This window comes from Protopterus annectens, chromosome 15.part0 (assembly GCF_019279795.1).
Source record: "Protopterus annectens isolate FY-2018-M chromosome 15.part0, PAN1.0, whole genome shotgun sequence".
NCBI classification, from domain to species: domain Eukaryota; kingdom Metazoa; phylum Chordata; order Ceratodontiformes; family Protopteridae; genus Protopterus; species Protopterus annectens.
In genome coordinates this window covers 467096491-467120044 of record NC_056749.1, presented here as the reverse complement: position 1 = coordinate 467120044, position 23554 = coordinate 467096491, and the positions used below count along the sequence as shown (strand labels likewise).

The 23554-nt window shown below is 37.9% G+C and overlaps 1 protein-coding gene across 1 annotated transcript in view; it reads right to left on the bottom strand.

Annotated features, from left to right (window-relative positions):
• GUCY2F (guanylate cyclase 2F, retinal) overlaps positions 1-23554 on the bottom strand; it is a 571373-nt gene that overhangs the window by 391480 nt on the left and 156339 nt on the right. Inside the window, exon 5 of the mRNA XM_044057284.1 lies at positions 14298-14394. Within this exon, the coding sequence (XP_043913219.1) occupies positions 14298-14394 (97 nt within the window). The remainder of the gene's footprint in view (positions 1-14297; positions 14395-23554) is intronic.

Here is a 23554-nt window from a genome sequence, read left to right as displayed (position 1 = left end):
CTGTAATACTGTAGAAGTAAAGCAAAAAAAAAGCATGCACATAGAGTTTTGAACAGTGTGTATGGCAACTAGGGAGAAATAGCCAGGTCATGGGACACTGAAATGGCTGCGTGGGGGGGTGGGCAGGGCTCTGGGTTTGCACCCCCCTGCAAAAAATCATGTGGGCTCCCTTGTCTATGACTCAGGTTTAAAATGTATTGTCATTTTCCAGCCTCGATTATGCTCCCTCCTCTTGTGAAGGTGGCTTACATCTGCTTTCTTCACAAAAATCAAATTGTGTATGAATAAAGCCGACTTTTTTCTCATACTTTAACTAGTGCCTCTGCCCTATGGTCTTCTTAAACTGAAACACATAGCAGTAGGTATATAATGTATAAAACAGTCACTCTATCAATAAATTCCTCATTAAGTGTAAAGCTAGGACAGCAGGATTAGAAGAGCTGAATTCACAGGGCTTCTAGTGACCCCCTGTGATAACTACACAACTTGTGCTGACGTGGGGTACTCTACATAAGCAGGACATTTATAGTAACTCAGATTGAAATGAGTACAAGAAATAATGAGTGGAAAAGACAGACTTCACAACATTATCAGGAATACACAAATGCATATCACAGCCAAAAATTCATTGCCAACTCATTATTCATGCCTCAGGGTTGTAAGATGTTGAATTTAAATATCAGTCATTCCTCTTTCTTACAGAAAGCACCAATGCTAAGTTCCTAAAGCTTCCAGTTTTCTGTCACTGCACTTAAGATTTATTGGTTGAGTGACATTTTTCTATATAATGTGCCTACTGTTATACTGCACTGTACTGTTCAAACCACATAAAGATATATGTGTGTGTGTGTGTGTGTGTGTGTGTGTGTGTGTGTGTGTGTGTGTGTGTGTGTGTGTGTGTGTGTGTGTGTGTGTGTGAAATGTTATTAATTACAGAATCACAGTTTGGATTATTATTATATTATCATAAAACTAATATATTATTAATATAATAATACAATTATTATTAGATGACATACTTGTGGAAGCATAGAGGTGTTTAGGAGACGTGGCAGTGGTGTTTTTAAGCAGATTATTTAACAAAAATCTTGGAAAGTGAGACGATGCCTGAGGAGTGGAAAAAAGTGTATTGGTATCAATTTTTAAGAATAAGGATGATGTGCAGAGCTGCAGTAACTACAGAGGGATAAAATTGATCAGCCACAGAATGAAGTTCTGGGAAAGAGTAGTAAAAGCTAGGATAAGAAGGGAGGTGATGATTACTTAGGAGCAGTACAATTTCATGCCAGGAAAGAACACTACCAATGCAATGTTTGCTCTAAGGGTGTTGATGGAGATGTATAGAGAAGGTCAGATGGAGTTGCATTATGTCTTTGTGGGCTTAGAGAAAGCATATGACAGAGTGCCTAGAGAGGAATTGTGGTATTGTATGAGAAAGTCGGAAGTGTCAGAGAAGTATGTAAGAGTAGTACAGGGTATGTACGTGGGCAGTGCGACAGTGGTGAGGTCTGTGGTAGGAGTGACGGATACATTCAAGGTCAAGGTGGGATTGCATCAAGGATCAGCTCTGAGCCCTTTGTTATTTGCAATGGTGATGGACAGGTTGACAGACAAGATCAGACAGGAGTCCTTGTGGACTATGATGTTTGCTGACAACATTGTGATTTGTAGTGAGAGTAGGGAACAGGCTGAGGAGACCCTGGAGAGGTGGAGATGTGCTCTAGAGAGGAGAGGGATGAAGGTTAGCAGGACTAAGATAGAATATATGTGTGTGAATGAGATGGAGGATAAAGAAATGGTGAGGATGTAGGGAGTAGAGTTGGTGAACGTGGATGAGTTTAAATACTTGGGATCAACAGTTCAGAGCAGTGGTGAATGTGGAAGAGAGGTGAAGAAGAGAGTACAGGCAGGAATGGTGAGGATGCAGGGAGTAGAGTTGGCAAAGGCGGATGAGTTTAAATACTTGGGATCAACAGTTCAGAGTAGTGGCAAATGTGGAAGAGAGGTGAAGAAGAGAGTACAGGCAGGAATGGTGAGGATGCAGGGAGTAGAGTTGGCAAAGGCGGATGAGTTTAAATACTTGGGATCAACAGTTCAGAGCAGTGGTGAATGTGGAAGAGAGGTGAAGAAGAGAGTACAGGCAGGAATGGTGAGGATACAGGGAGTAGAGTTGGCGAAGGTGGATGAGTTTAAATACTTGGGATCAACAGTTCAGAGTACTGGCGAGTGTGGAAGAGAGGTGAAGAAGAGAGTACAGGCAGCGTGGAGTGGGTGGAGAAGAGTGTCAGGCGTGATTTGTAACAGATGAGTACCAGTAAGAGTGAAAGGGAAGGTGTACAAGATGATAGTGAGACTAAAGATTCAAAGAACATTTATTGGCATTTAGGACCCCACAAATGCAGTGTAAATGAAATTCCAAATGTCAGCTCATGAGAGAAATGCAGTGCAAATAACTTAGATTCAGTGGTATCAAAGAATAACATAAGAAATTAAATAAGGGTCTATATTAGAGCACTGAACGTTCAAAATTTCGAGTGTTCTAATATCAACCCATTTTCAGCAAACGCTGAAAATATCGAAGAAACAGAAAACCTTACTTCTTCCTAGGGAAAGAATTTGGTTGTCTGTTTCTGTTGCTTCAGTATTTTTAGCACTGTGGTGAAAAGTTACGGGTCGGGTTCAGGTAAGCGTGCGATTGTGTGGATGTGAGGATTAGGGCGGGTTAGGTGAGTTAGGGTTAGGGCGTGGGTCAGGTAAGTGTGCGATTGTGTGGACATGAGGGTTAGGACGGGGTAGGTGAGTTAGGGTTAAGGTGTGGGTGAGGTGACTGTCCGATAGTGACGAACCTTAGGGTTAGGGTTTGTGTTAAGGTAAGTGGATAGTTAGTGGTGTATGTATAGTTTAGTGTAGGGTTAGGTGTAAGAGTTTAGGTGTACGTGTGTGGATTGCTCTTTGTTTGGTGTGCTTGTGTTGTGTGTATGTGTTTTGGAACAGCAAATTTTTTCCCTAGGTAAAAATTCACTGTTCTGAATGTTCGATGTTTTAAATTTTCGATTCATAAAGTTCGATATTAGAACACTCAAAATTCTGAATGTTGGGTGTTCTAATATAGACCCTTAAATAACACGTATGACATGCAAGAGGTAGTTCACATTACATAAACACATTCAATACCCATTATCCAGTGATAAATAATAAATAAATACCCACCACCAAACTCTTACACTGTTAAGATAGAGAATAAATAGACACTAGTATATAGCAGCTGTTTGGTTACCATATTGCTCTTGTTAACCTTAGACATGACTCAGTATAGCCATCATATTGCATAATAGTAATGCTGGCGGTAATAGGTCAGAGCAGCAGGATTAAATGAAAAAAAAAGAGGCTTCAATGTTTCAGGTATTATGGTTTGTGTCCGTATTAATAAGTCTCACAACTGTAGGATACAAACTGTTCCTGAATCTGGTAATCCTATAGTGGAAGCTCCGGTACCTTCTTCCAGACGTAAGTTGTGAGAACCAGCTATGTTATATGGGTTGGTTACGGCACTGAAAAAAAGGCAGGAGTCAGAGCTGGAGGTGGCAGAGTTAAAGATGTTAAGATTTGTACTGGGTGTGATGAAGATGAACAGGATTATAAATGAGCATATTAGATGGTCAGCTCAGGTTGGACAATTTGGAGACAAAGCCAGAGAGGTGAGATTGCATTGGTTTGGACATGGGCTGAGGAGGGATGCAGGGTATATTGGGAGAAGGATGGAGTTGCCAGGTAAGATGAAAAGAGGAAGGTCTAAGATAAGGTTTATAGGTGTGGTGAGAGAGGACATGCAGGTTGTTGGTGTGACAGAGCAAGATGCAGAGGACAGGAAGAAATGGAAACAGATGATCCGCTGTGTTGACCTCTAATGGGATCAGCCGAAAGAAGAGGAGGAGTTTGGTGAAACTATTGCTTTCTTAAAACAGTTTTGCTAAACTATGCATACTCTGAAACATTGCCCTTAATAAAAGTTGACCTACCCTAACACACTACTGCCTCAGTGTGTTATAGTTACTTGAGGAGTCTTCTCACACACCGCACTGGAGGTTTGGAAGTTTAGATCTTACTTATGTAAGTCCATGTGCAAACTCGTACACACACATATGTAGACTCAGGCTCAAGTGTTGTTTTGTTGTCCTTATAATTTGTCAAAATATTTTGACATAACATTCATTTCACCAGACTGTTGTTGTTGTTCTTTTGGCTTTTCCCGGTAAGGGGTCGCCACAGCAGAACTCCGGTCCGCTAATGATTGGCAGTAAATTTTTATGGTGCCAAGGTGCCAGCTCGATGCCCAACCTTCAACGAAGGCACGCCCATTTACGCATGTCTTTCGAATGCCTCTCTACCGTGTGGAGGACATGCAGACTCCACACAGAAGGCGCTCCATTATGCCGAGATGATTTATTGAAATGTAGAGGATGTAAACACATATCTACCCTGCCTCTGTAGTATTGTAAGAGTTAAAGGTGCTGCTTTGTTTCTTCTTTTACCATACTTATACTTCAGTTAATTAGAGCAAAACAAAGTAATACCATAACATTCCAAATTACATGTTTCTGTTGACTTCCTACATATACTAGCAATGCATTGCTCTACCACCTAGAGCACTCAGGTGCATTTGGATGTCCTTGAGTAGAATTCTGCAATTCAGTTTCTAAGCATGAATTTTTGTTAGACTAAAAGTCATGATGACTGATATTGAATACATCAGATTTAATCACGGATCACTGACTTGAGTGTAAGAGCTATATAAATATCAGGGAAGTCTTCTTGATGACATGATGAAGAGATAAATTACCATGGTAGGTTTATTGTCATCCTCTAAAGCACAGTTACTGATAATTACAGAAACAAATAAATCAGAATCTGGAACTTGCAGTTCCTTTACACTCAGTGACAAATTTTCCTCCAGCTTTAATAAGTACAAGTGCAGTCTTCCTTAATTTACCAAAACATTCTCATTGTAGAGCACGCTAAAGACCCGTTGAGGTATATATTATCAAAGGGATCACAAAACACTCACAGAATGTATCATTTGTGCTACCTCCAAGCAAATTCCCTTCTATTTTTTGAAAAAACAAATTCCTTAACCTTCTCTAAAACACAGACATTAATCTCATAGAGCCATCCAGTGTATTGGCTAACTTGCCAGGCATTGTGTCTCTCCAGTCTTAGCTGCTGAGAAGGCTAACTATGGGTTGATTTGAAATAACATCTGAGCTAATAATCAGAAATGATATGCATTTCGAGTAGAGTTGTTTAGTAGATGGTATTAGCCATCTCTTCCCATTCAACACCAAGTTTAAATCCTATGGTCTACCGCTAGAATTGATACTCATTGTAACAGTATTACATGCTAGATTCTGGCAACAGAACTCACTAATATTTCTCTAGGTAGTTATGGCTGAACTTTGTTAGTAATTACATGATGAGGTTTGCTGGCTGTAGCCACAGTAAAGTTGATGAAATGCCCTGAATATTATTCGTGACCCCATTGTTCTCAAGTTGGCTGCAATATGCACTGTCACTTAATGATGCTGTAATCTGCAATGGAAAATGCCTTCCTAACATACTCATGACAAAACCAACTATTCCAGGATCCTACACCAGTAAATCCAAGTGCACGGCAAAAAGCACAAAATACAAAAAACACGCCGGACTATAGAAATGCTATTTTATTTAAGAAAACAAAGCTTTCAGGACAACAATTCAATAATATAAAAGGACAAATTAGCTTGAAATAGTTCTTTTATATTATTTTTATATATTAGATTATAGTGTTAGAAAGACATGCGTCTGGAGCGTTTCTCCCCAGACCTCTGCTGAAAATTGGCTTTGTTCCAAGTCAACTTTCCCAGTTTACAAATGTTAAATAAAACAAATAGATAAATATATTTCACTTTAATGTCATATAGTTTGATTTCAAAATGATGATTGGGGGGTTGCTGTCATGTGATATGTTTTAATTGATATTTAAGTGATGTTTTAATTATTTTAACTGAACACTGAAGAAGGGAATTGTTGTCCCAAAAGCTTTGTTTTCTTTAATAAAGTAACGTTAACACACTCAACAGCACTGCTCACTTACATATGAACATTTTAACAGGTTAATCTTCCTTGGATATCGGTAAAGATCAAAATCATTATGTAGAACTGATGTACTTTATGGACTGTGTTTCATAAATTTACTCTTAGTTCAGATTTCATTAAATGTCACAGAACTGCAAATTCAGCAAACTTTGCACTACTGTCTGAAACAACAATTAAACTAAAAAAAATCCCAAGAAGCTATGGGGTAGTATTGATTAGTTCCTTAATCACACGCCAGAATTCTATGCCATTTGGCTTCTTCATGTTACAAATGATGGTTGTAGCAAAACGTACTACTCCCTTTCTTGTCAGCAGAGTATTTCATCTAATCAGCATGTTGATTCTTATATTTTCTCTCATCAGGAATATCTACTTTCTCGGTTCAAACTATAAGCACACTGTTTACAAACTTCTACAACAGCTGCAACTAGGATCAGCATCACCTGATACAACTGCCACCTGAATTTCTTAATACAAATTAAGAACACTGTGTATTAATTAATGAACAGTTATAATGCAAAGGCTATTCTAATTCAATTTTTACAAATAACCAAAAGGAAGGAGCTTCCAAAGGTAGCAGAAATTTAATACAGGAGATATAGAGGACAGTAAGATCTGTACATTTTTGTAACTCATAATGTCATTGCATATGGAAATGTACATGCAATATTGAGAAACAGGTGAATATTATTGTAGAAAGGTGCTGTGCACATGTCCCTATATCTCATATAAAAGACAGAGAAGCCTTGCAGATGTCCTAGATCACAGCCATGGGTACAGACAGTAGGGGATTAAGAACATTTGCCTGTGGGGCTCATAATATGTGTCAATGTGTTTGTAATGATACTGATTTTAAAATATTATGAGTATTGTAAAGTCAACAGAAACATTACATATGTCTCTGAGTTAGTAATAAATATAAAAAATGTATCCACAGTAAATGTTATACTGGCAAAACAAAAAATGGTGCTCAAGTACAGAATGGAAGTGCATATAAAAGTTAATTGTCGGTGGTGGTGCTGCATTGTCGCCTCACAGTAAGACGTTGTCCTGTTCGATTCTCAGCTTAGAGCGTCTTCTGTGTGGAGACGTGTGAATGGGCGTACCTTTGTTGAAGGTTGTGCGTCAGGGCTGGCAACTCGGCACGTAAAAATCTACTGCCAATCATTAGCAGACCGGAGTTCCGCTGTGGCGACCCCTAACCGGGAAAAGCCGAAAGACTCAACAACAACAGAATACTTTGAAGGCTTTAAGGCTGCAATAATGGAACAGCACTGTGTCATTCTAATAAGTAGAAATGTAAAGAAAATACTAGCCAAAAACAGAATGTATGTACTTAAATGTATCACCGTCATCAAAATGACTTAACAAGGAACTTAACTGGAAAGGTTTTCTTAACTAAAGTATATAGCACTTTTTACAGCATTAAATGAATTTGACTTAATTATTTTAATTGATTAATTGTATGCAGTTTTTATGTAAAAGCAAGGATTTTTTTATGACTCTGTAACTATTTCTGAGAAGGCAAGTAAGCTGAGGTACTAGAGAGTGTGTGAATAAAGAACTGTTTCTTGGACCAAAAGTCATCTGCATGTTTTTAGATAATGACTCGGTATGGGAAGTGCTAATGCTAAGGTCAATTACCCTAGTTAATTCAGCATTGCAGGCCTCTTTTCATTGCAAACATTAAGTGGTTAAACTCTTTGAGCCTTCGTCTAAATCTTAGTAAAGCAAACTCGGTCCTTTTTATAGTTGTAGACACATTCTTTCTGATGGTGACAGACAGCTTAGGCTCTTCTTTTAATTCTTTCCAGCACTCCCGTAAATAATTCAAAAGGTGAGCAACTCATCACTATTAAATCCCACCGCTTCATAACCACATTAAGTTTGATATGCAGGTGAAGAATACCATAACTAGAACTAACCACATTCTAGGTAAGCTGTATAGGGCTAAAACATCTCCGTCAGCCAATAGTTGACAAGCACATTCTTCCTTCCCTGCTGTACTCTGTATAATTGCTAACCTATGATCTTCATTTTTACATAAAGCTGAGTAATTGTATAACAGAACTGCTAGGTTCGCTGCTGAGCACAGTGTCAAAATTACTATTAGAAAGTGAGTAATTATGTTTAGCCAGTATATGTCCTCAGTTCTTATCATATTTGTGCATGAACTAGTTTACCCATCCAAATGTTCTCCTCTGTCTGACATTAAACAGTTAACACAAACCTCTGGGAAATCTCTGACCCTCTGTTGTACACCTAGTTAATGTTAAAAAAAAAACCTAGTAAAACACAATATCCTCTTAGTAAAGGTAACTCTGAAAAAAAGGATTCCCACTCCTCTTTTCTTGATGTACTGGAAAATATTAGGGTTCAACCAAACACCCTAATAATGGGCGACTTCAACTACCCCACCATTAACTGGGAAAACTACTCATGTACCAACTCCTTAGCTCAACGCTTTCTTGAATTCATAAACTCCAATGCCCTGGATCAACTTATCCACACCCCCACCAGGGGCAACAATATCCTAGACCTAGTCATTACCAACATAAGTGACCGGAGTTCCACACCTGAAGTCAACTCCTCGTTGGTCCGATCCGACCATAAGCTTATCACCCTTGATATCCACATCCCGTCCCCACCCCCCATTAAGGAAACCACAGCAAAATATTTCTCCAAAGTCAACTTCATGCTCTTAAGACAGAAGTGGTGAACTTCATGACACCCATGCAGATGGACAATACAGTTACAACTGCTGAATCCTACACAAATGCACTCTATAAGCACTTACACAAGTGCATGGATCATGCTATCCCAAACAGAACCAAGACGCTATCCTCCAAAAAAAGGAAGCCAATCTGGTGGTCCCCTGCCATAAACAAACTGTACAACAGAAGGAAGAAACTGTTGCAAAAGAGAGTAAAATCCCATGAGTGGAGGAGCTCCCTGTTCATTCTCAGTAAGAAAATGGGATCCCTTATAAGATCCTCCAAAGCTAGCTACGAAAACAAAATCGCCACTAAATCCAAGGACAACCACAAAGCATTCTATAGCTATGTCAAGAATCTGGATGGCAACACCCAGATCTGCTCTGAGTTACAGAACAAAGGCACGAAAATTACAGAACCAACTGATATTGCCAACATCCTGGCAGATCGGTTCAGTGCTAACTTTACCCCCTTCTCACCCCCTAAAGGGCCCATATCTATGCAGGAAGAATGCAGACTCCCTGTAATCACAACTATGCAGGTAAAAGCTGCACTCTCTAAAGCCAAAAACACAGCATCCATAGGACCGGACAACATCCCAGGCTGCGTTTTATACGAACTTCAGAACAAACTGGCTCCCCACTTAAGCACCATGTTCAATAATAGCCTCGCATCAGGCTTTGTGCCCACTGAATGGCGCACAGCAACAGTTATCCCACTCCACAAAGGGGGAGCCACCACTGATCCCGGGAACTATCGACCTATTAGCCTGACGAGCCTGGTCTGCAAGGCCATGGAACGTATCATCATGGAACTCATAAACAAAGACATTGGTAACCTCCAAACTCTGGATCCCACCCAGTTTGGGTTTGTGAAAGGCAGATCATGCCTCCTGAACCTGATCGACTTCTTTGAGGCAGTCACCAAAGCCGTGAATGAGGGTAAGGTGGTTCACACAGCCTATCTAGACCTCGCCAAGGCTTTCGACACCATCCCCCATTCTGGAATTATAGCTAAACTCACTAAACTAGGTATAAATCCCTACGTCACAAGATGGGTTGCCAACTGGCTCACTGACAGAACCCACACTGTTAAAGTTGCAGACTCCAAATCTGACCTCAAGGAAGTGATAAGTGGAGTGCCAGAGGGTTCCATCCTGGGACCTCTCCTGTTTGGTATCTACTTCTCTGAAGTACAGGCAAACACAGATGGCCTCTGGCTGATGAAGTTCGCAGATGACTGCAAACTAGGAGCCATAGTCAAGTCCCCAAATGATGTGGACATCCTACAGAAGGGCCTCACTGAGACAGATGCCTGGTGTCAGAGCCATGGCCTCAAGCTCAAAGCCAAAAAGTGCAGTGTCATCCCCTTTGGTAAAAACTCTGTACCCATGAACTACCACATAGGCAGCAATATACTTAACACCGAATGCGTGATAAGAGACCTTGGGACCCAGGTGGACAGTAGTCTCTCCTTTGATAGCCACATCGCCACAGTAGTCCTTCTACATGGCACACCTCATCATAAAAGGGTTCTCATCCAGGAAAAAAGAGGTCTTTGTCCCCTTCTAGTCATCACTCATTAGACCCATTATAGAGTACAATGCCCCTTTTGGAATGTACCTCACAAGACATCTGCAGCAGCTGGAAAGGCCACAGAAGTACCTCACAAAGAGGATTACTGGCCTCAAACAAATGCCCTACACTGATCACCTCAAAAAACTCCAGCTTTACTCCATAGCATATCGCCTACTCCGAGGTGATCTCTGCCTAACATATAAAGCTATGTCAAACCCAGAGCTGTTGGACATGCTACACCTAAAGAAATCCCAATCCCTCCAAGCTACACGCTCTAGGGACCTAAACCTTATCACCACAATAAACAGGACACGCTGGAGGGATAGATTCCTGTCCCAGAGACTTCCTATACTCTGGAACAAGCTACCCATCTATGTCAAGCAAAGCTCTTCATTAGCACACTTCAAATAAAATCTTGATGAGTGGATGGGAAATAGGAAATATACCCCGGGGATCACTTCTGTGTCTCTGCTGGACAGTGGCACAGGAAAATAACTTTCTTGGGTGGCGTAAGCTATGGTACCTTGCTGGCTAGGCTTACATAGGCCCTTGGGCCGATAGCCTAGTACCTACCTATGAACCTGTCAACCTATAAGTCCCTGTTAAAATTTGGTAAATCCCAAACACCCCTTCAAAAATATCTCTAAAATCATTTTTTGCAGTAGACTTGTCAGTGTGACATTCTACTAAATAGAAATGAAAGTTACAATTCCACTTTCATTTACTTCTTCTTCTTCTTTCGGCTTTTCCCGGTTAGGGGTCGCCACAGTGGATCACCTGTCCGCTCATGATTGGCAGTGGAGTTTTACAGTGTCGAGTTGCCAGCCTGGCGCCCAACCTTCCACAGAAGGCACACACATGCACACAGTCACAACTAGAGCCAATTTAGAGTGTCCAATCCACCTACAGCATGTCTTTGGGATGTGGGAGGAAACCAGAGCACCCGGAAGAAACCCACGCGACCACAGGGAGGACATGCAGACTCCGCACAGAAGGCACCCCAGCTGAGGATCAAACCAGAGAACCTCTTGCTGTGAGGTGACAATGCTAACCGCTGCACCACAGTGGCCGCCTGCAGATCTTTTCTTTCCTCCCAGGTCAGGTAATAGTGATATTAAATTTAATCCTCAAAAATTACGTTAAAAGCACCAGCAGTCACTTGAAACAAAAGTGATATTAAATTTAGTTTATATAATAATGGATTATTTGACTTAAAATCTAAATTCCATTTTATAATATGCTATCATGTTAGGTTACCTTAAAACTAGCTACATCCACACACACGCACATATATATATATATATATATATATATATATATATATATATATATATATATATATATATATATACGTGTGTGTGTGTGTGTGTGTGTGTGTGTGTGTGTGTGTGTGTGTGTGTGTGTGTGTGTGTGTGTGTGTGTTTCCAGTGGTCAAGCTCCCCTCCACCCCAACACCGCCTGCTTATTATATATACCAACTCTGAAGATCGTACTACAGTGGGTAAAGTACAAATCCTTGCTGTACCGCAATCTCATATTGAAGAAAAGATGGTACATGTGATCAGCCAATGTGAGATCAGCTAGCCTATTCCTATTCAAAGAAATGCGGTCTCAATCAAAGGTAGGTATTTTTATTTATATATATATATATATATATATATATATATATATATATATATATATATACACATACACACACACACATACATACATATTTATAAATACATACCTACATACATTTATATATATCTATATCTATCTATCTATATATATATATATATATATATATATATATATATATATGTATGTGTGTGTGTGTGTGTGTGTAAAATATACACACATATATATTTATATATAATATATGTGTAAAATATACACACATATATATTTATATATAATATATGTGTAAAATATACAAACATATATATTTATATATAATATATGTGTATGTATATATATATATATATATATATATATATATATATATATTTTTTTTTTTTTTACAGAAAAAAGGGAGGAAAGAGAATGTGCATCAAAAAACCTAGTGAACGATAATTCAAATGAGCTAATAAAATAAATAGGTAATATGCAAATAAATAAGAGTGTAGGTACACTTCGTCTGTTGTAATTGATTGATTTCTGTATATACATTCTTTGTACTCACTCGTTCAGTAACTCCTGTTGATTGTTTTATCCTCCTTATTTACAAAGGGAAAAAATTAGAAAACATAGTGTCCTCATGGATTTAACAGAATAGGTCAACCTGCACATTTCTGAGAGACAACAGGTACAGTGATATGTATTTCAAAAATAAAATTAATAAATACATTCTAAGTAGGTTTTCATTCAGACACTGAAATGTTCTAAGCAGATCAGATTCTTAATGCACCAGTTGAAATTAAACAGTTTCTCTTCAACAACTCTGTCAAACTGTGTACTCATATGTGTATGCAACACACACACACACACACACACACACACACACACACACACACACACACACACACAAAACACAACATATGTAGCTACACTGTGTAAAAAGTTTTGAGAGAGTATTTTGAAAAATATCTGCACATGGATCTAAATTCTTGACCTGTGGGAATGCTGCTGAGGAAAATATTATTGTAGAACTTGTTAACATGTGCCCATCAAGTCTAAAGCCTGAATGGAATGCATGAAGAGGGGGGGGCGCAGCAGTTCAGTTCAAATGGCTCTAAAGTGATGCTTGTCTGCAGCACTGCACTCATTCATTCATTTTATGATCCCTGCTTTATGCTACTTATGGGTACTGTGGGAAACCTCAGTCTATATGAGTGTTTAGTGGGCATAAAGCACAGGACCAGTCCTACATGTATGAAAGACCATTGCAGGCAATATATACATTCAGACACATACGTGTGCATGTGCACACACACACACACACACACACACACACACACACACACACACACACACACACACACACACACAACACAGCCATTTAGAAATCCACCTGTCTACCTATCAGCATGTCTTTGTGACTGTTCATGAGAACAGCACCATCAAAAAAAAAATCACAGAGAAACAGGGAAGACGTGCAGATTCTGTACAGAAGACACCCCATATGAGAAATAAACCAGAAAGCAAGGACTGTGAGGAACATAGACAAAGCCTACACCACCATGTCACCCCTCTATACTGCAACACTCAAGATAAATAAGGTAGACAGAATGCCTGAAGGGGGTTGCAACATTTCAGTTCATCTGTTTACTTATAGATCACACATAGGCATAGGCAAATGTGATGCATGTTCCTGTTAGTGCTACTGAAGTAGGAAAGGTGTCTGCAATGTCATGGTAAATGACTACCCAGGAGCAAATGATGTATTTTAAAATTAAGATTGTAACAGACCATATTCAGGGAAGCAGGTTTAAACCTCTTGACAAGATAATCTAGATTATCATTGACATACACCCCTAACTCAGCATAAAAAAGGATCGCTATTAAACTTGCAGTTTGTATTAAACTAAATCACAATGATAAATATGTAATTCTTGTTAGTTTTTCTTTCAGGCTTATGAAATAATTTTAATTTGTAAATAATTGTGTAAGTTAATAGCACTTTTCATTTACATGCACCACTTCCTCTGAGCAGTACAAATCTAAGTAGGGCATTGTTCAGCCCCTGTAAATCTAAAGGACAAACATAAGTCTAGTCTAGACTTGTTATGTCCAGTGCTGAGAGCTCTGTTTGTTAAGTTACAGCATTCATGTTCCACATGTACAGGCAGTAAGTGCTACACTCATTACATGTATCACACTATTAACTGCTCGTGATCAGATACACCTTACAATGTTAGTATTACTGCATGGCTTTACTGGAAGCAGCACTTACCCTTTGACTGAGCTCAGGGTTTATAAAAGTAACATCATCTAGCGTAAGTAAAATTTTATTTGGGCCCGTAACAAGCTTGATTTGATTTATTCGTCTCCTAGAAAAAGAAGAAAAAGTTAAAACTCTTCTACCAAAGGAAGCTTAAAATATTATTAATTTCCTAAATCTGAGTTCCCATTTTTTGAAGGGTAGTAAGCATCATGCATAGTCATGATTCAAAAAGCCTTTATATTCATTTACAAATTATAGCTTCTGGTGTCCCATAAACGGTGCCTGAATGCACATACTCAGTATTTAATCTTGTATACCCAATTACATGTGTTTGTCTTTCTGTGAGTGTGCATATTGTGTTTTATGTGAGAGAGGCTTATTAGAATCTGAACATGTCTGCCTTACATATCTCAACTTTTAGCTCAAGAGTCAGAGACAAAGCCAAAAACAATGGGGGGATCAGTGACCTGAAAATAGGGACATATCTTAAAAATTGTTCTTATAAACTTAGAATGTTGCTAGGATCAATTTTTCCTTTAGCATGCATTTTCTGAGGGACATACAGTCTGAAACTCAAATGTCTGTCATTATTTAATAACAATAAAACTCAATAATTTGCCAAAAGGCACAATTTTTTCTGGATGCTTGTAGAGTTATGTTGCCCTCTACCTCCACGGAGTATTCATTTTTATAAAAAGTGATGTACACGGGGCTGCACAGGTTGAATCAGTTTGTAGCAGTCTAAAAATATGACAACCAATGTGTGATGCTGAAAACAAAGAAAAATAATGCAGATATTGTGCAATGGAGATAATGCAAAATGGTTAAGTGAAGCATTAAATGCAGCAGCAGTGCGTTTTTACACAAAACATAGAGCCCTACAAGGGATCAGTAAAGATGGTTGAAATGCAGCTTGCAGAATTCCATTTAAATTAGGATAATTCAACAATGAAGGGTTGCCAAATTTTCATATCAACAATTCTGGACATGTATGTGAAAGCAAAATGCATGCAGAATAGAAGTGCACATTAACCTCTCCTTGAGGGGATTGTCATACAATATTACTGTGCTCAATTAAACATATATTGGTGTACTTCAGTGTCAGTGACAGTGTCCCTTAATTGTGGATTGCCCAGAAACATTCTGGGCAGTTGGCAACCCGACACATCTGAGTCAGTTTTAGTTAATGAACTTATTTATTATCATGCTCTGATTTAACTGTGTACGTTTGCTGTTTATTTTGAATTCTTTCTAAAAAGAATGCTGTGATGGTTTTCAAAGTAACAGCAGGTGTTAGTTACAACTTGAAACTCACGTGTGAGCAGCAAAACTAAGGTATAACATCATCTGACTGTAGCTAAATTTGATTGTCAGCAGTGCTGTTTTTAAATGTAACTGCTGTCAGACTATATTTCTGATTTTTTTATTATAAATTGTGCAAAGTAATTCCTTACAGTACTACTATATCATCATTTGGGACTCACATTAATTTGGTATTGTACAGCATTTCATTTTATCTAATGTACGTTGAAATGGAAAATAGTGAAGTAAAACAGTATGATCCAGTTAGAGCCTGCTGTGAAACTACAAGGAATGTGAAGACCAGTTACCTCTAGTGCAAATGAGAACTGCTTGTTTATGTATGAAACTGAATATTTCAAACCATGAGGAAACTTCACAGTGTGGAGGGTGTGATGTTTACTTCCTAAATTATGTTATGTGCCTAGTTCACTTAATAAAAATCGAACTGTAAAGTAAGTGCTACAAAATAATTAAATGGAAACTAGCAGGTAGTCCACAGCTGAGTTAAACATGGAATATCCTTTATTGAAACAAACTATTCTAGTTAAGTATAATGAAAAGCATCAAAAATATTACTTATTTAAATATAATCAGGTTGTTTGGAGCAAGGGAGTGGTTACAGAGGGGGGGGTTCTGTTAAGAGCAATAAAAACATTAAAAATCATTCCTTTCACCAAGGCCCCCCCCTTCCCCCTTACCACCATAGTGTAAACTGAGACTGTGCTACCTTAGAACTGAAACTAAAAAGCTAGAGATAAATTACAATCTAAGACCAGTTTATTAAGACTTTGTATGGGCTAACCAACTAATCCAAAACTTTATTAATTATGAAACTAAGAAAATGACTGACTAACAAAAAGATCTACCACTAGACATCTACCAGAATAAATATTAATAAATATACAACTTTTAACAAAGATCTCTTTTGTATTAAATAAATTCTTCATCAGGTTTGTGTGTCAAAAACATAGCATAATATGAATGAACATGTATATAGATATACAACTAAAAACCTAAGTAGGATGAAAAACATAAAAATAATTACTAAGCTGGAAATATAGTGATGAATGTTAATGTTAAAAATAAAGCACTAACACCATGGAGATCTGTTAAAGTGTGGCATCTAACTAAGAAAACACTTAGTTTGAGTGTGCAAGAGTGCACTCGAGAGCAATTGCAACCTTTAAAACTTTAAAACCTTTGAAACTGAAGATTTCAAAAGCCATGTTAAATGTCACTTGAAAAATTTTTAAGTTATCCACTTAAAAATTAGCTTCCTAGGTGGTGATATAAAGTAATTATTGGATTCTGCTAGTTAATGAAACTACACAGTGCAACAGGTTACTGCAATTTATTTATTTAATTTGTTTGTTGAACTGGGTATGTGAGCTGCTCATGGGAATGTTTTCTGCAATGACACAAGTACAGAAGCACAAAAAAATTACAAAGTTAATATGATTTGCAGCACATGGTACAACATTTATTTAACTAGAGTTTACAGTATTAGACATTAAATTGCAAAGTTCAGCATTGCAGTATTACACGTTATATATCCATCCATCCTCACCCCCTTTTCCCATTTTGCACATGGGGTTGGGATGTCACTTTTGCAGTGACAGTCATCTCAAGCCAAGGTTTACACTGCCAGGTGGCTAGCCCTGCAGTGGTAGTTCATTTGTACCACTCACTCGTGCACATACACACACACACAACACACACACACACACACACACACACACACGCACACACACACACACACACACACACACACACACACACACACACACACACACACACACACACACACACACTCTCACCTATGGCCACGTTTTAGAATGTCCAATCCACCTACTGCATGTCTTTGGAATGTGGGAGGAAACCTACATGACCACAGGGAGGACATGCAGACACCCCAGCCGAGAATCAAACAGGACAACTTCTTGCTGTGAGGTAACAACGCTAACCTCTGCACCACTGCGGCCACCCGTATTACAAGTTATATATATTGGAATACAATGTCCCGCTTGCAAAGCTGATGCAATACTGCTTTGTTTTGTGTGTCAGTACAGTATTCCAGGAACAGAGAACTAAAATTAAAGTTTTAAAGGCAAAATGACAGAGGTAGGGTCATTCTCTTCTTTTAGCTTTTCCCGGTTAGGGGTCACCACAGCAAAACAATGGTCTGCAGAGTGATTGGCAGTATCAGTTGTATTAAGTGAGTAGGGATTGTTGGAAAAGAAAAGTAAAGAAAGGGATGACTAGAAAAGCCTGAGTGCAGTACTCTTGTATGGATATATTAATATAGTTTAGTTCCTACATTAGGATTCAGGCCACTTAGACTAGTCACTAACTGGAGTTTGTGGAAGAAGGAGTAGAAAAAACAGAAGCATTTGTAGAAATCATTTAGATATCTGTAAAGTTTTGTTGGAATGATTTATAACCTGTAAGTTTTCCAATTTCCTGACGGTGCTTGTTCCAAGAAGTAGGAACAATTTGCTAAAGCTCCTTCCATCAAATAGCAATATTAAATGAACTAAATAAAACCCAAGAAGCTCAATGTTGTTGTTGTTTGTCTTTCGGCTTTTCCTGGTTAGGGGTCACCACAGCGGAACTCCGGTCCGCTAATGATTGGCAGTAGATTTTCACAAACGCCTAGGTGCCAGCTTGACGTCCAACCTTCAATGAAGGCACGCCCATTTATGCATGTCTTTCGAATGTCACCCAACCGCGGAGAGGACATGCAGACTCCACACAGAAGGCACTCCCCACACGCCAGCTGAGAATCGAATGGGAGAACCTCTTGCTGTGAGGCAGCAACGCTACCGCTGCACCATCCAAGAAGCTCAATAAAACCCAAAAAGCTAGAAGTCTGATAAAACAAATGAATGCAGTAATTAGGAATGTCCATAGAGATCCATGTGATATAACAGAAGTAAACAGGATATATTACTGTGCAGCTAAATTAATAACTGATAAAGTTCTACCACAAGAACACAGGGTAGTGATGGAAAGGAAGGGGAGAAATTGAATACCATCATGGAAGTTTCAAATGGAGAAAAGTATAAAGCAATTAAGACAAGAACTGTCACTGTTAGAGTATAGAAGACGGAACAGATCAACAAAATTACTCAGAAAGATAGACATGATAAAAGCAATGCACAGTATTATAACAAATCAGGATTTATCATGCACCATCACAAATAATAAACTAAAAATATCAGCACAGGCAGAAAAATTTAGAATATACACAGATAAATATAAAGAAAGTGCAAAATAACTGATTTATTGATGACCCAAAAAAGTTTTATAGAGAATTGGGAAACAAGGTAAAAGGAGTTGAAAAACCACCAAAAAAAGAAAAACTGGAGACATTTTGGAGAAGTATTTACGAAGATCCTGTGGAACATAACAAAGTTGCAAATGGACAGAAGAAGTAAAAGAAAGAATAAGAAGTTCAAAGGTACAGGATATGAAATGGGATGAAGTAACAGCCAGATAAATTGAAACAAAGTTAAGAAAAGCTTCTAACTGGAAAACCCCAGGCCCAGATGCAGTACCTAACTTCTGGCTAAAAGTATTAACATCTTTCTTATAAGCGCACACAGACAGACACCAACATGGCTAACAAGAAAAACAATGCTGCCACTAAGAGTCAATCTGCAAGCTACCCTAAAAATTATAAACTAATAACTTGCCTTCCGACAATGTATAAACTATACACTGGAACCGATGTGGACAGAGTTTATAGTCATTTAGAAGAAAACTAAATTATGGCAATAGAACAAAAGGACAATAAAAGAAAGTCATATGGAACAAAGGATCATTTGTTGTTAAATAAAGTCATAGTGGAGAACTGTAAAAAGGGGAAGAATCTAAGTATGGTATGGATCGACCACAAAAAAGCATTTGACAGTATCCCACATTCATTGATAAAAGAGTGCTTAAAATGTGTAAGATAACCTTATCTGATAAATTATATCACAGTGACCATGAAACAGTGACAAACCACTTTGCAGTTAAGCCATGATAAAGGAAAATTATTATTCCAGGGATAAAAATCCAAAGGGGGATATTTCAGGGTGACTCTCTGTCACCGTTGCTCTTTTGCCTTGCCCTTAACCATTAAGTTGTCCTCTTAACAGCTTAGGCCATGGCCATAATTTGGCTCCCAGAAAGCAACAAGGTATAAAGACTTGTCATCTTCTCTTTGTCAATGATTTAAAACTGTATAGTTCATCAGATAAGGAACTGAAAGCACAACTGCAAGTAGTCAAAACTTTTTCAGATGATATAAGAATGTCATTTGGTCCTGATAAATGTGCAAAAGCAACCTTAAAAGCAAGAAAACATCGGTTTGGGACAATAATGTGATATAAAAGAACTTGAGCAAGAGGGAGTTTATAAATATTTGGGAATTGATGAAGGATCAACAATAAAACATGTACAAATGTGAATAAAACTTAGTAAGGAATATTTTAGAAGTCTTAAATTAATCCTGAAAACAGCATTGACATCTAGGAACAAAATTCAAGCTATAAACCAATTTGCTCTTCCTGTCCTAATGTAACAGCTTTGGAGTGATTGACTTGCCCCAAAAGGTGTTGGATAGATTAGACAGGAAAACAAGAAGGATGCTTCATGCTCATCAAATGATTTATAAACATCAGTGCATACCAAGATTACATGTTCCCCTTTCCAAAGGAAGTATGGGCCTCCTTGAAACTGATTACATGTATAGGATCATAGGGGATTACTGGGCTAATGGCCATAGGGTTCTTACAAGCCTAGCCAAGAGTTTATTCCCCAAAAAAAAAAGAAACTTCATTCAGTACCTGTCGCGTCTGTCAATGAGGGACAAGAGTGAAACCCCTGGGACAAATTTGTGGTTTCCCATCCATTCATCAAGGTTGCGCTTGAAGAGGGTCAGTGGGGTACTCTGACATGTATGGGAAGTCTGTTCCAGAGATGGGGCATCCTGTGTGAGACAAGCCTGTCTCTCCAGCAGGTTTTGTTGATGTTTCGTATTAGATTTAGACCTATCTAATATGCAACATCAACAAAACCAGCTGGAGAGATGGGTTTGTCTCCCAGAGGCTGCCCCATCTCTGGAACAGACCACTTCCCATACATGTCAGAGTATCTCAATGACCTAGATCTGCAGTCATGGGGCTGCATATATATCTGCTGACCTCACAAGACCCAAACATAGTGGCAGTTTTGAAACATGAGAATAAATCTAAGATGACTTGCCTTCTAAGTCTAGAATTGGCATCTCGGCCTCAAACGAGAGTGGAAATCAAACCAGAAGTACAAAAAAAAGAGGCAGCAAGTTAATGTGCCAAAAAACAAGAGTGAGAATATAAGATGAAGGATCATATGAGAAGGAAAGAAATGTGAAAAATGCATAAATATAGTTGCAAGTATAGAAAACTCCTGGAATGACCTCATGTTGATCAGGATCAAATGCAGGAATGGTTAAGGAGAGGCAAATTCAAACCAAAAGATGAAAGGTTAATATTGGTGGCCCAAGATAGTGGCCTACATACATGTTGTTTTACAAAGTCCATTGAACATGTGGGAAAATCAGACAAATGTATGTTTTGTAAACAGTTGTACACCTTGTTGCTGGTTGTGATATACTATGGCAGGACTTATACTGAAAGGCATAATAAGGTTGTAAGACTGTCGCATTGGGGATTGTGCAAACATTATGGTATTGAAGTGGCTGAAAAACATTGGAAATGTGAGCCACAAAGCATCATAGAAAATGGAATTTATATCACATGGGATTATCCACTACCAAGAGTTCAAAAAATAGATGCAAGAAAACCAGATATAGTAGTCCATGAAAAGAAGACAAAAGTAGCATTGATAATTGAAACTGCTACACCCAGTGAATATATTGTCTTATGTACAGAGAGAGACAAAGCCATAAAATATCAGGATTTGGAGGCAGAAATCATGTCATTGTGGAACAAGGATATCCAGACAGTTCCAGTAGTAGCAGAGGCAACAGGTCTTATAAAAAAAAATCTACAATCATACTTGGATACGTTACCAATACATGTAACTCCATACGAACTGCAGTAGTTGTCATTACTGGGCACACTGCGAGTGCTGCGAATAGCACTTTTGGCTAACATCAAAGATTGAAACAATACTAATTTCATGAACTTTAATCATACTTTCACTTAGGAATGGGGTCCATTCCCATCATGGTATTAGAAACCCAAAAGACTTGGAGAAATTAAAACCAGAGGGAGAGGATATTCTCTGTTTAGAAACATATCTCTCAGTGATTTGGATTTTTTAAATCCTTGTAGTATTAATTCTGGCCACCCTGACCATTTGGCCTTTAACTACAGCTTGTTTCTGATGAAATGGATGGCTGCTATGGAAATGCAGAAACAAATTTGAATAAGTACATTTCCTATATATCTTAGAATATAGTATGTTGTTAAAATCTTTGGTAATAAGTATATATCAAGGTAAGGTATGGAATCCAATCCAATGTTATAAGTAAAGGTCAAAAAATCTGATTATTGATATAATTAATGAAAGGACCAGTATCAGTTTCTTTGCCAGACCGTATTATAAAACTGTCATCCAGATATCTAGTATATAACCTAATGGATGAAAAATATGGACTTTTGAAAATAAACCGTCTTTTCCATTCTGTCATTATATTACCATACATTAGACTATAAGCTGCACCCATGACTACACCTGTTTTTTGATGGAAATATTGTCCCTTGAAGTATATGAAATTATTTTTGAGTACAATTTCCATGCAATTAAAATAGACATTAATTTTATCCTGTGTATTATATCTCCCATGTGTTAAGAAATCTGTAAACCATCCAGACCTATTACATGTGGAATTACTGTAAATAGGTCTTTAACATCAATTGTTAAAATTATATTTTCAATGGTACTGCATTTCTTTAAGAAATCCCATGAGTCCTTACATATATGATCTAATATTTCTATTTCTTTCTTAAGACAGAAATCTAAACATTTAGCTATACAGTAGATTTTAGAGGTATTGGCATCAGCTACACTGTAGGTATTAGTGGTGGAATATTAATGTCTTTATATATCTTAGGGACTTCAACAATCATTGGTATCATGAGGTCTTTGCTAAACAGATATCCATATTCATCACCACTGATCTGATGTTGCATAAGCATGTCATATAAAACAATATTTTTTATGATGAGCTATATTTATTTCATTGATTGAAGGGATTTTATAGTTTTATATTTTTGCACTTAACATTGTTTTTATGCAATGATTGTTTCTTGTTTGTTTTGATTGTTAGATCTTATAATGTGGCATGATTTGGTTTCATTTAAAAAAATGTTGGGGACAATATGGCTGTTTTTTTATGAAGAAGTCCTAAGCAATAAAGACAAAAGTGTTTATTGTGAAGTGTTCTTTTGGGCTTGGTTACCTTGCTGAATATTATTGCTGAAGTTGGTTATATTATTGCTCGATTATATTAATTTGAGATGTTCTTCCTCACACACAAATCCTTGAAACATGCCTGTTACATACAAAGTAACATGACAGCTGGAAACAAGTACTTTTTGCAGAGAGCAAGTCCTCTGTAGCCATCATTTCCCAAACATCATGTAAATACTGTATATGGACTTATGCTCCTTGTATCTTCTTTCTACTGTTTATTCTGTCATTGTCAACTGTTATGACTTTATTTGTACACATTAGGTTTAATCTCAGTTAATGTGATTTGTACTGTGTATTGTCTCATAGCCTGGGTTGTGATCAAAAAGAGTCTTGTACTAGTGCATGCTGGTGATCAAACAAACAATGAATAAATAAATAAGCTCTCAAAAAAACTTACCAAAACAACAGAGATCTCCAAAACACAAGACTGCTGCAACTCGCGCAGTTCCCACAGTACCCTTGACACATAGTAACACCAGTGTCTCACCTACCAAGCC